Source organism: Trachypithecus francoisi, unplaced genomic scaffold (genome assembly GCF_009764315.1).
Source record: "Trachypithecus francoisi isolate TF-2019V2 unplaced genomic scaffold, Tfra_2.0 Lachesis_group9, whole genome shotgun sequence".
Taxonomy (NCBI): domain Eukaryota; kingdom Metazoa; phylum Chordata; class Mammalia; order Primates; family Cercopithecidae; genus Trachypithecus; species Trachypithecus francoisi.
The window spans coordinates 39,296,684-39,308,768 of NW_022681474.1; the positions used below are offsets into that span (position 1 = coordinate 39,296,684).

The following is a 12,085-nucleotide window of genomic DNA, read 5'->3' on the forward strand; positions in this document are numbered from 1 at the left end:
GATTCTTTGATTAACATAATATAAAGTCTCATGGTGATAATATTAGTATATTGTGGTGAAGCTCTGCTAATATTAATGTATTGTTACTAAGTCTCAAATTTAGCTAAACAGTGGACAGAATAGCAGCTCATTCCAGGGGCTTAGAGAAATGTGTCATCTATAACTGAAGGGGTAGTCATTGCTATCTTTAACACTGCTGGTGATGATATTGCATGTGTTTTGTTTTTCTAACAGCTAACATCTACTGTAGCCAATTTGGACTTTAAGATTCCCTAAGATTAAAGGCTAAGTCCCTGGCCGGGCGCAGTGGCTCATGCCTGTAATCTCAGCACTTTGGGAGGCTGAGGCGGGCAGATCACCTGAGGTCAGGAGTTCGAGACCAACCTGACTAACATGGAGCAACCCCGTCTCTACTAAAAATACAAAATTAGCCAGGCGTGGTGGTACATGCCTGTAATCCCAGCTACTTGGGAGGCTGAGGCAGGGTAATCCCTTGAACCTGGGAGACAGAGGTTGCGGTGACCTGAGATCACGCCATTGCACTCCAGCCTGGGCAACAAGAGAGAAACTCCGTCTCAAAAAAAAAAAAAAACGCTAAGTCCCTACATGACACCAAGTCCCTGGGCAAACCAGCCAGCCACTTGTCTGGCCCCCCTCCCGCCCCAGCTCCGCTGCCTAGGGTGCCTGTGTGCTGCACAGCTTCAGAGGGGCCTCAGCAATAACCCTGGGGGGACATAGCCATTGACCTCCAGAGGCTTCTTACCTCAAATCACGTTTCAAAGCATTTGGGAGATAAATAAAAAATAAGTGAAAAGGAAAGTGGATCACTGGAGTGGGATTGTTTGTCTAGATAACCTGAGGACAACTAGCAACAGTTTCTCTGTCTTACATTTCCAGCAGTAGTTGATCAGTCAGATTAGGTGATGGGCTGTACTTTGATTTTAGAAAGTCATCTCAAAAACTGACAGATTCCCTTTTGAAATGTACTTTGTTTGAAAACAAAGAAAATTTCTAAGGAGATTTGTATTCTCATTTTTTCTTTCTTCAATCTTGCTGTGTATTTTTGTTTGCTGTGTGAAAGCTCATCATCCAGAATTGGAATTACAACATAACTTTGTCCTATTTTTAAAAATTACAGCTGGTACGCACACACACACTCCCTTCCACATATACACACAGCATTTTAGGGGGCTTGTAGGAGAGCAAATGGAAAGGCAAGTTGCTATTCCAACCATCCTGTCTCCCAAACCTGGTTCTGAAATCAGTGGTGCTGCCATGATTATGTAAATACCACCCCTCTCCCACCCTCCACTGTCCGTCTGTGGGGTTGGACCAGATCAGATGACTAGATACTAGAATGAACTATCTCAGCTTCCTCAATAGATCCTCAGACCTATAAAAGTAGGCAAAAGATGTCTCAGTTTTTGCATTTAGTGATTTAGTTAAGGAAAATGTTCAATTGCAGTGTTTTCACAGCAGGAGAATGGTCTTAAAGGTAAAGCATTTTAAGTGCATGCAGTCATTTGTTTGGCGCAGATGCTTTATTTGAAGTGTATATGTGTTCAATCAAGTTTGCCATCTTAAAGCCTTTCAATGGTAAGTTCTTGTTACCAGAATTTTGTAACTTAGACATGAAAATTTTATCCAAGTTGGAGAACAAGCCTGGGGGGAGCCAGATATTTTAAAATGCTTTATTTTAGTAAAAACTGAAGAAGTAAGTTATCTTCTATTTCAATTGTGTTATTTTCTATTTCAAAAACTATTTCTTTTTTTAATGAATCTCTAGACTTTTGCCTACTTATAAGAGAGGAAATAATTTTAAAATGCCAAATTACTTCATCTTTATATTTTTAAAAATAAATGTATTCTTCCTAAAATATCCCAGAATTTAAAAGTGGTTTGAACTGTAGAAAATTTAAAAGGTCAAAGAGGAAGACCTTCCTCTGCGTGCCTTTCTCATTTCTGTCATGCCGAAGGCCATGGCACTGGGGCTTTATCATCACCTAACTGAAAGTGCCTCTGGGTCACAAATCAGAGCATTAACTTAGCTTGGTGATAGGCAATGGGCTTCGTGAACAATTTGGTTACTTCAACAATTTGGTAAGCTATTCTTATGTCAACATATTTTTTAAAATTCTCGCCTTCCCCAAACAATTTTAGTTGGGGCATAAATGATACTGACAAAGTATAACATCTCTCATTCCATGATCATTTTATCGTGTGGCAGGTACCTCGTTTTCCTAACAAGGAAATTGAAGGATGAATCTATTTTGTAGTCATCTTATTAAAAAAAATTTATTCTTCTAATCCACTAGACCAGGAACTAGGTTGTGGTGGCACAGCATACACTCACAAATACTCCTCAGTTGAATGTTTAACGAAATGAAACTCTGTGAAGTGTATCACACAGTTCTTTACGGAGTGGCCATCCTCCCCCACCTTAATTCAGAGTGCCTCTATTTCTCTAAGATTTGCCTGCTGCTGGGATTTCTCATTAGGCACCACTGCCACCACCAAAGCCCTGTGAGGTGGCAAAAATGAAGAAGTGGTGCTGCACCCCATTTAATATTCTGGCCCAAGTATAGTCCCCAAGGCCCTTTCCTTAATGGAACCCATAATATATCTGAAACCAGACAAGTCATGAGGTTGGGTGGAACCCAGACATCTGTGGCTTTGTAAAGTCCCAGGTGATTCTGACGTGCAGGCAGGGTCGAGAACCACTGGGCTACACTTGAAGACAGAAGAAGGAGCAATAGGCCAGGCTCAGTGGCTCACACCTGTAATCCCAGCACTTTGGGAGGCTGAGGCAAGAGGGTTGCTTGAGCCGAAGAGTTTGAGACCAGCCTGGGCATCATGGTGAAACCCCGTCTCTACAAAAAATACAAACATTAGTCAAGCATGGTGGTGTGCACTTGTTGTCCCCGCTACTTGGGAGGCTGAGGTGGGAGGATCTCTTGAGCCCAGAAACTTGAGGCTGCAGGGAGCCAGGATCATACCACTGCACTCCAGCCTGGGTGATAGAGTGAGACCCTGTCCCAAAAATAAAAGAAAAAGGAGCAATTAATTCTCTCACTGGGTAAGAGAATCAGGTATAAATGCCATCTCACACAGCTGTCTCTGGCCCTCAGGCTGCTTCCATGTGGCACGTGCTACCCCGGCACCTCCGGCTCAGGAGCACATCCACAGAGGTGCATGCTTCTCAACACAGGGGTGGTGCAGAGGGAGGGAAGTCCCCTTCCCTGCTGCCTGATGCCCTACTTGTGAGTTCATTTTCTTTCTAAGCACCTGTACCTTTTACCTGGGGGACTGACATGCAGAATGACTACCCCCGCAAGGGAGTGCACACCTACCCACAGAACCATGGAACTATCTGGTAAATCCCAGCATGGTCGGTCAGCTCAGAGACACGGGCACACCACACAGCATTGGAGGAGTCATGCACCTGCCATACATCTTCCACTGGGGAAGTTGAAGGAAGACCATTCCACTCTGGAATGGACTTGGAGGGGTAGGAACATTCAGTAAGAAAAACCAGTGGCCCCTTGGGGAAGAGCTCAGCACTGAAGGTCTGCTGAGGAGCTTGTGGGATCCCAGAGAAGAGAGATCTAAGAGAGGGACTTAAGAGTAACAGGCTGGTATGTGACCCAGGGCAGCCAGTCTCCTTCCCCAAAGACATGCTGTCTCCATGCTCAGGGTTTCACTGGGTCAGGCCATTTTTCCAGAGACACACTTGAGTCTTGTAAAATATTTGAGTCTTTCATCTGTCTTGGGACTGTCCCTGGGCTCTGCTGAAGCCCTAAGCAGTCATTGTTTCTGTGGTTGCATGGGCTTGCCATTTCCTAAGGATAGTCCTTGAAGTTAAGGACTAAGGGGCCAAAGAGAATTTGGGGACACAGAACTGTGTTTGCTGGGAACTTTGTTGCCATTTCTTAACACCACTCCTAAGGCAGAATTTTTTTTCGTGGCCTCTTTCTTTAATTCAATTTGTATCTGGGTGGTTAGCTGGGGGGAGGGGAGAGGAAGGAAGGGTGGGATGAGAGGAGAGCTTCTGTCTGAGTCCATGGAATGGTTTTCAGGTTCCTCAGGCGAAAGTAGGAAAAGAAAGTTAGCTTTTCTCAATCTGATTCTATAGAGCAGTCTGTCTCTGTTGCTCTCCTTCTGTCCAAATTTTATTTATTTCCCCTACCTTAAGGATATTTAGTTACCCAAATGATCACCTTGAGATTTGATTCATTCAATATGTTGAATAATAATCATAGCTAACACTTATTAGGATTACTGTAATGTGTCAAGCACTGTTCTGCATGCTTCATATTAACTCAATCCTTACCAGAACTGTAAGAGTTAGGTACAATTATTATTCACATCATATGGATGAGGGATCTGAAGCACAGAGAGGTTAAATAAAATCCCCAAGGTCACACAGCTGGTACGTGGTGGACCCCAGATTCCATTCTGGGCAGTCTGGCTCCAGAGCCCATGCTGTTCCCCCACCCATAGAGCCTCTCATGATCTGTCATGTTGTATGCAATATATGACGTATTGTTTTTCAATACCGGTGCCCTGTTGCCCAACTTCAGATAATTCTCATCTTTGTTTAATGTACATGGTCTCAAAGTATGGTTCAGTGAGTCTACAACGTCATAACTATTTTCCTAGTAGTACTAAGATACTCTTTTTCCTTTTTCCTTTCATTTTTTCATGAGTATACAGAGGAGTTTTCCAGAATGTCATGATCTGTGGTATCACAACAGATTCAATACCAAAGCAATCTATGAAATCTAGCAAGCCGGGTGTGGTGGCTCACGCCTGTAATCCCAGCACTTTGGGAGACTGAGGTGGGAGGATCGCTTGAGCCTGGGAGTTTGAGACCAGCCTGGGCAACATGGGGAGACCCTGTCTTCTTGAAAAAGAAAAAGAAAGAACAAAATAGAGAAAAAGAGAGAAAGAGAGAATCTGACTGGCTTCTCTTAAGCCAGAAGTTAAAGAAATTTGCAAAACGTGAAATAATGCCACTCTTATTCACTATAAATTTTATTTATATTTTAGAAAGTGTAGGTTATTTTTTCATTTAAAAAATGTTACAGAATGGGTTTATTGTTATCTTTTAAATAAATTAATAAATATTTGTCAAATTTCTCAGTAAAATCAATAGATAGAGCCCTTATAAGCAAAAGCTCTTTGAGTCCTGAGACCAAAGCGTTTGAAAACCACTGATTTAAAGTATAAACAATTGCTATTCAAGTGTGGTCCATGCCACAGGAAGTTGTTAGACGTGCAGAATCTCAAGCCCCACCCCAGACCTACTGAACCAGAGTCCGTGCTGTTAAGCAGAGGCATAGAACGTCTGCACAAAGCGATTTGGCAACTCAGTGACCTCTAGCCAGATTTCAGTTTGGTGGGGCTTTGGCGAGTCCATTATCCAGTTATCTGCCATCCAAGGAGCTGAGTGAGGTCTCACCTATTTGAGATTCTTCAGTCATACTGTCTTCAGTGGCCACACCCTCATCAAAGCCAGCAGCTTCAGAGCAGGTTTCTAGCAGTGGTTTTCAAACTCAGGTACATCAGAATCACTTGGGGAACTTCTGAAAGCACAGATGCTGGGCTCTGCCTCTCCCCACCAAAGATTCTGATTCAGCAGGTCTGAGATAGGGTCTGAGAATTTAAAGTTCTAGCAAGTTGTTAGGTGATGTTGATGCCACAGGTCTCCACACTGAGATCTTGATAAGCAGCATTTATTCAAGTTCTTATATAATTACATCATGCCCATAGGCCTTACGGGAGAGAGATCTTAAACTTCCACAGTTTCAACACCAATCTTTTAAAATGTAAAAATATCTGAAAAATTCAAAATTTCCATCTTTGCCAAGGAGGCACCTGTATCTTTTAATAAGCGGAAAGCAGTAAGATATCAGGCAGGTCACAGGTCATTTAGAGCACAGCTGTTCTCTTAAAATGCTGTGAGGACTAAGGTTCAACTTCCTCTGCACTAATTGCAAAATCACCACAAAATTTAAACGAGGAGATATAAATAGGCTGTCAGATTCATTTATCATTATTTAAACTGATAACATGCCATTCATCCACTTGGTCACAGTGCTGCTCTACACCAGAAACCAGGAACAGATGAGCGTACAGACCAGGGAATTGCCATCTCCAAGCATGAGATAACTTGGTTAGAGTCATCAGATTTCCTGTGCTCAAAAGCTGCCATAAATCCTTGGCCTGGCGTCTGTTCCCAGGCTTGCAAACCCAGTGCTGTCGACTGATACAGACCTTTCAGCAGGATTTGCTGAACTAAACAGGTGTCTGATGAAAAGTGTGTAATCCTCAAAGATTATCATCCCCTAAAAGCAGCTGGTGACCCCAGACTCACATAATCCAGACAGATGGAAGTTGGGAGTGAGTAGCTTGCCAAAGTTTACACTTTGGTGTTTGAGGAAGTTCATATGGTTTGGTTCCAGGTAGTGGAAGACGGAGGTGTGCAGGGGTGAGGGTGTCTGCCCGTGTCAGGGGAGATCCCTGTCCCTATCCATGCCCTTGCCTGAGAACATGATTCTACTATGGTCCATTTACACCCTTGAATACCACTAGTTTAAAGGGAAGGAATTTTCATTTTCAGTGAGCATTAACATTACAGTTATTATGCTGGGAATTAAATTTAATTTGGGAATTTGGGTCTGCAAAAACAAATCTTGACCTTGTCTAGATAGCTCCTTCCTTATCCTAATAGATCCATCTACATGAGGTAACTCTCTACCACTTTGATTTTCTCCCCCTGGGGGAAAGTTAACCATTTCAAACTCCAAGGAATCAGGGCTAGTTAACATGAGATTTGATTGTCTTACTACAAGTAGTTCAGCCTTAACAGAGGTGAGGCACACTTGGGTTCCATGCAGTACAGCTTAGAAATGCTTACTTTTTATAGACAGAAGTTGCACTGTTCTTCCTTTCCCTTTAAGTAGACATCTTGATAATCTTTTGAATTGATTATGTGGCCTGTATACTGCAACTCAGATGTCACCTTCCCCCGGATAAGTAATTCCAGTAAAGCAAAAGAGGAAGCCAGCTTTTGCTATGATCAAGATAGTTGATGTGGATAAAGGGTTTATGGGCTACCCCGTTTTCAATTACAAGGCTCCCACTCACAGAGTAAGTGCTGTTCGCCAGCACCTCTGGCTCACAGACAAGTTCAAGGGAATAATTTCACCAGCGATTAATTATACTGCAGCCACTGGGATTTGTCCTCCAAACATCACTTTGTTTTCCATCTGAAACAGCCAGGTTTCTCCAGGGAGAGCTGAGGTTTTCTGATTGAAAGTATCCCGAGTTAAGGAGAAGTGTTAAAGCACTGTGGGAAGCTGTTCACCAGGGGTATATTGTACTTGTTTCAGATGCTTCAGGATAATACACCAGCTTCCAAGATAAGTGCCTTTTTGGTTTTTTGTTTTTTTGGTTTTTTTTTGAGACGGAGTTTCACTCTTGTTGCCCAGGCTGGAGTGCAATGACGTGATCTCAGCTCACCGCAACCTCTGCCTCCCGGGTTCAAGTGATTCTCCTGCCTCAGCCTCCCGAATAGCTGGGATTACAGGCATGTGCCACCATGCCTGGCTAATTTTGTGTTTTTAGTAGAGACAGGGTTTCTCCGTGTTGGTCAGGCTGGTCTCGAACTCCTGACCTCAGGTGATCTGCCCGCCTCAGCCTCCCAAAGTGCTGGGATTACAGGCGTGAGCCACCGCACCCGGCCAAGATAAGTGCTTTTTATTTCCCTGCATCTTAGATCAATTATTTGGAATCCTTTTGGTAAGTTAAATTTAAGAGCTGTAACTTAAACCACCACATCTCTATGATTACTCAATAAGTAAAATGTTCTTACCAAAAATTATTCTTTAAATGGGCTATATTGTAATTATGTTGTGAAGAGCCTAGAAAAATAGAAAGAGGCCAGGCGCAGTGGCTCACACCTGTAATCCCAGCACTTGAGGGATTGAGGTCAGGAGTTCGAGACCAGCCTAGCCAACACGGTGAAACCCTGTCTCTACTAAAAATGCAAAAATTAGCCAGGCCTGGTGGCTGGCGCTTATAATCCCAGCTACTCAGGAAGCTGAGGCAGGAGAATCGCTTGAGCCTGGGAAGTGGAGGTTGCTGTGAGCCCAAATCACGCCATTGCACTCCAGCCTGGGCAACAGAGCAAGCCTCTGTCTCAAAAAAAAAAAAAGTACAAAGAAACAAAAGGTGGCAAGAAATTCCTTTTTTAAAACATCGCATGTTATGAAGGTCAGAGTAGTGAAGTGCCGCCAGCTGCAGCCTTCTGAGAGGAAGTGCTGCTGCAGGTTCAAATGGAATTCTGTCCTGCATCCGCCAAGCGCGCCAGTGGAGTGGACGTCATACACTTCTTCTAAGCTCTGCAGTTTACCATATTACAAGTGAGTTCACTTAACTAGCAAGGAATCAGAAATGTATCTTTGTTCATTTTGATCGTTTTGATGGATTCTGTTTTCTCTTACATGAGGAGACTGTGGACTTCCAAATGGCTCCTGGCCTAAGTGCCGGCTGCTGCTATTGTTAGTTCCTTGAGAGTCTCATGAGTCAGAGAGGAGAGGGAAAAACCCACGGCAAGCCATGCAGTGGTCCCTTTGGGTAGTGGCCTTGTGCAGTCTGCAATGTTGGTGCACGTCATCCCTGCACACCCGCCTGCTGTGCTGTGGCTGGAGCTTGGGTTTGTAGTCGTCTTCTTTCCAGCACCCAGGGAAGCATGACCTCCTGGCAGGTGTTGGCCACTCCCTGCTTTCTCCTGGCCTTTGCAAGCACAGTGCAAGGGTGTTTGCTGAAAAAGACCACTGGGCTCTCAGTGTACCCACGCCCATCAGGGCTCATCACCCTGTTGCCACCTCCCCAGGACTCTTCCGTGACTATCATTCCGTAGCCTGAAGTCTGTGTCCAGGGGAGTGTCCCAGGAGACAGCCACTTAACATGGTAGGAGTAGCAGGTGCTAAAAGGTTTATGCCTAAATGCTCCCCATGGACCCTAAGTTGCCTGCTAGTTTGAGTGGCCTAACCCATTTAGGCTCAGGCCCTGACAGGGTGTGTCTGCGCCACTTCAGGGTGTGAAAGCACGAACAGCTGCGGAAAGCGTGGGTTTTCCTGATGCTGGCTGCTGCTGCCTTCCAGATTAGGGACTGTAGTGGGGAGACAGAACAAAGGAACACATGTGCTTCTGGGTAAGCTGGCCTATTGTAGTGGGGGACATAAGGTATGGGGGGGCACATACCACTTTGGTATGAACACTTTGGTTGTACAGAATTCTTTCTGCAAGACTGAGAGGAGTGGGGCTTTCTGTCCTTGACTGCTGGATTCAAATAAGAACCAGTAGAGAACTGGGGACTTTCACACTCACTGCAGGGGACTTTTAATTGTGGGATCTCATGGACAAAAGGGGATAGTTCCATATCCACGGCTCTATGGTTCTCACCCCCCAGGAGTACAAAGCTGGGACCCCCCGGCCACCTGAGTACATTTCTCAGCATGTGCCAGGCACTTTGGAGGCAGGTGACGGATGTGCCAATTATCTGTATTCTGAGGTGTGGGCCCCCTTCGTACTCTGGCGACACAGAGACAGAGAGAGCTCTTCTCCGTGTTGACAGGACACAGTGTGGTCTGGCTTCGGCACAGTGGCCATCACTGTGTTAGCATTCCTGACACACTGCTATTGAAAGCCCCAGCCTGCTGCCAAATTACATGTAGACAGTGGTTTCACTGTAAAATGTTGTGGTGCTTGTTTGCATTCAGTCAAATACTTTGCACTTAAACATGGGTTAAAGAGACAAGTAAGTCAAAAGACCTTAGCAAAACCTGAAGTTAAATTTACGCCCATTCTTTGTAATGGCATTCAGATTAAAGCCATCAAAATGCAAAATGCTATGATTATATCCTTTGAGGGTTCAGGCTGGATGCTTGTTTTATATTTCTGCATTACTGTATTTGCAGTGATTTTGAGAGGCAGGAAAATGCATCAGAGGCATTGATTTCTTCTTTAACAAAAAATAACCCTAAAATTGAGACAATTCTTGAGAATGCAGCCATTTTGGAAATGTAGATAAAGAAGAAAAATGCTGAAGATTTGGGTGGTTTACAGAGCAGTATGATTTTGTCATTGCTGCCACCTACTGTATGTGGTTGATGTTTGTTTAAACTTAGGAAGTTCATGAAGGTGAGGCTGTTGAAATAGATAATTAGAGCAAGGTAGACATCATTAGTTTATAGCATTTCTTTTCTACTCCATAAGTGGCTCTTAATTACCAAGACAGCTGCCAGCTTTCATTCATTACCTTCAAGTGGATTTAAAGGGCTGGTTTCTTTTTTTTCTTTTTCCTTTTTTTCATTTTTAAAGTTCCTTTGCCAAGGAACCGTCACAGTAATGCTGTAAAATGCGTTCAAAAGCTTAAGATGCCGGGGGATTTTCTGAGCATACATGCAATAGGTTGTTTTAAGGAATTTGTTTTGTTTTGTCTTAATTTGTAGGAGCAATGTTCTGGGATTGGATTGTAAATTAATTTCTATGAAAGAGGTGAAAATCGAGCTAGTGGAGCTGATGTGAGTCGCAGCAGTTGAGTTGAAAGACATTCTTTTATTAGTCCTAAAACAAAGCTTCAGATCAACCTGCTAGTTAAATGTAACAAGCAATATAGACTCTTGAGTCAACAGAGGTCCTTCTCTTTTTATTAAGACCCAGCTGTCAAAGGGTCATTAGGTCCTTCCTGTGGAAAACAACTTGCCCATTAATGTTTGGGGTGGTCCCTTGACAGGATTTCTGAGTAAGTGCCTGACATTTCGTTTTTGGAAGAATCTAAAGCTGTAAGAGACTTAGATGTTGAGACTCACCAGGAGTAATGTCTTCAGCCATCGCTTTTAGTCTTTGTGAAATATGCCACAATATGTGTTTGGAATGCTGCTGCTAGCTGCGTAAATTAACTTAGAGTGCCACTGTCAAAGGTTCAGGAGCATAAACTTCACAGAGATCACTATAACTGGGAAGGGGCTACATTCTTAAAGCGAATGCACTTCTCTGGTGTGATGGTTTTACCTTGTCGCTACTCATATTACTTCTAGTGGCTCCTGTTCTAAGCTCTGGGAATGCCACAGTGAGAAACGCCCCTTTATTTTTTCTGCCCTAGGCTATTTGCTTTCTAGAAGAGAAGGCCAAGCAGGGTCTCCTGAAAAGCCTCTCTCCGATCTCGGCCGTCTCTCCTACCTGGCATATTGGAAGAGCGTCATCTTAGAGTATCTCTACCACCACCATGAGAGGCACATCAGCATCAAAGCAATTAGCAGAGCAACGGGCATGTGCCCACATGACATTGCCACCACTCTGCAGCACCTCCACATGATCGACAAGAGAGATGGCAGGTGAGTCCTGGGCAGCTCCGTGGCTCAGGCATCCCACACCAGAAAGGGCCCTGGAGATAGGTGCATTCCTTCCAGTTAAAGATCGAGGTTCCCTAACACTATTAACAAACCTTTTCTCCTAAAAATAATACATGAAATGACACTTTTTTGCTGGTTGGATTCCAGTGTTCTGTACCCTCTCATTGCCGTGCTTTCTGATTTTTCCTAACCCAGGTAACGTTAGTGCTAGCATATGTCCGTATGTGAAGCTGAAGTGAAATTTCAGCTTGTGATTACATCTTGTTCTGCCTTATCACATTACAGATTTGTCATCATTAGACGGGAAAAGTTGATATTGAGCCACATGGAAAAGCTGAAAACCTGTTCCAGAGCCAATGAACTTGATCCAGACAGTCTGAGGTGGACCCCAATTTTAATTTCTAATGCTGCAGTGTCTGAAGAAGAGCGAGAAGCTGAGAAAGAGGTAATGATTGTCTTTATCATCCTAAGTTGTGTAACCTCAATCTTGTAGCATTCTTAGGCTAAGAAAGTCATTAAGATCATTGTCAAAAGCTTGGTTATGTAGAGATAGCATGTGAAATGATATGGCACTAATTTATCCTAACTGAGGTTTCATGGTAAGACATGATAATTTTATTGAATTGAGTATGAAAAATGAAACATTTATCATTGATTACAAA

The 12,085-nt window shown here is 43.6% G+C and overlaps 1 protein-coding gene across 13 annotated transcripts in view; it reads left to right on the forward strand.

The window, feature by feature from the left end:
* Positions 1 to 12,085, forward strand: part of KAT6B (lysine acetyltransferase 6B) — a 207,789-nt gene that overhangs the window by 184,603 nt on the left and 11,101 nt on the right. For all 13 annotated transcript variants that reach the window (XM_033209753.1, XM_033209756.1, XM_033209752.1 and 10 more), the window contains 2 exons: positions 11,174 to 11,405; positions 11,709 to 11,868. In XM_033209753.1, coding sequence (XP_033065644.1) covers positions 11,174 to 11,405; positions 11,709 to 11,868 — 392 coding nt within the window. The remainder of the gene's footprint in view (positions 1 to 11,173; positions 11,406 to 11,708; positions 11,869 to 12,085) is intronic.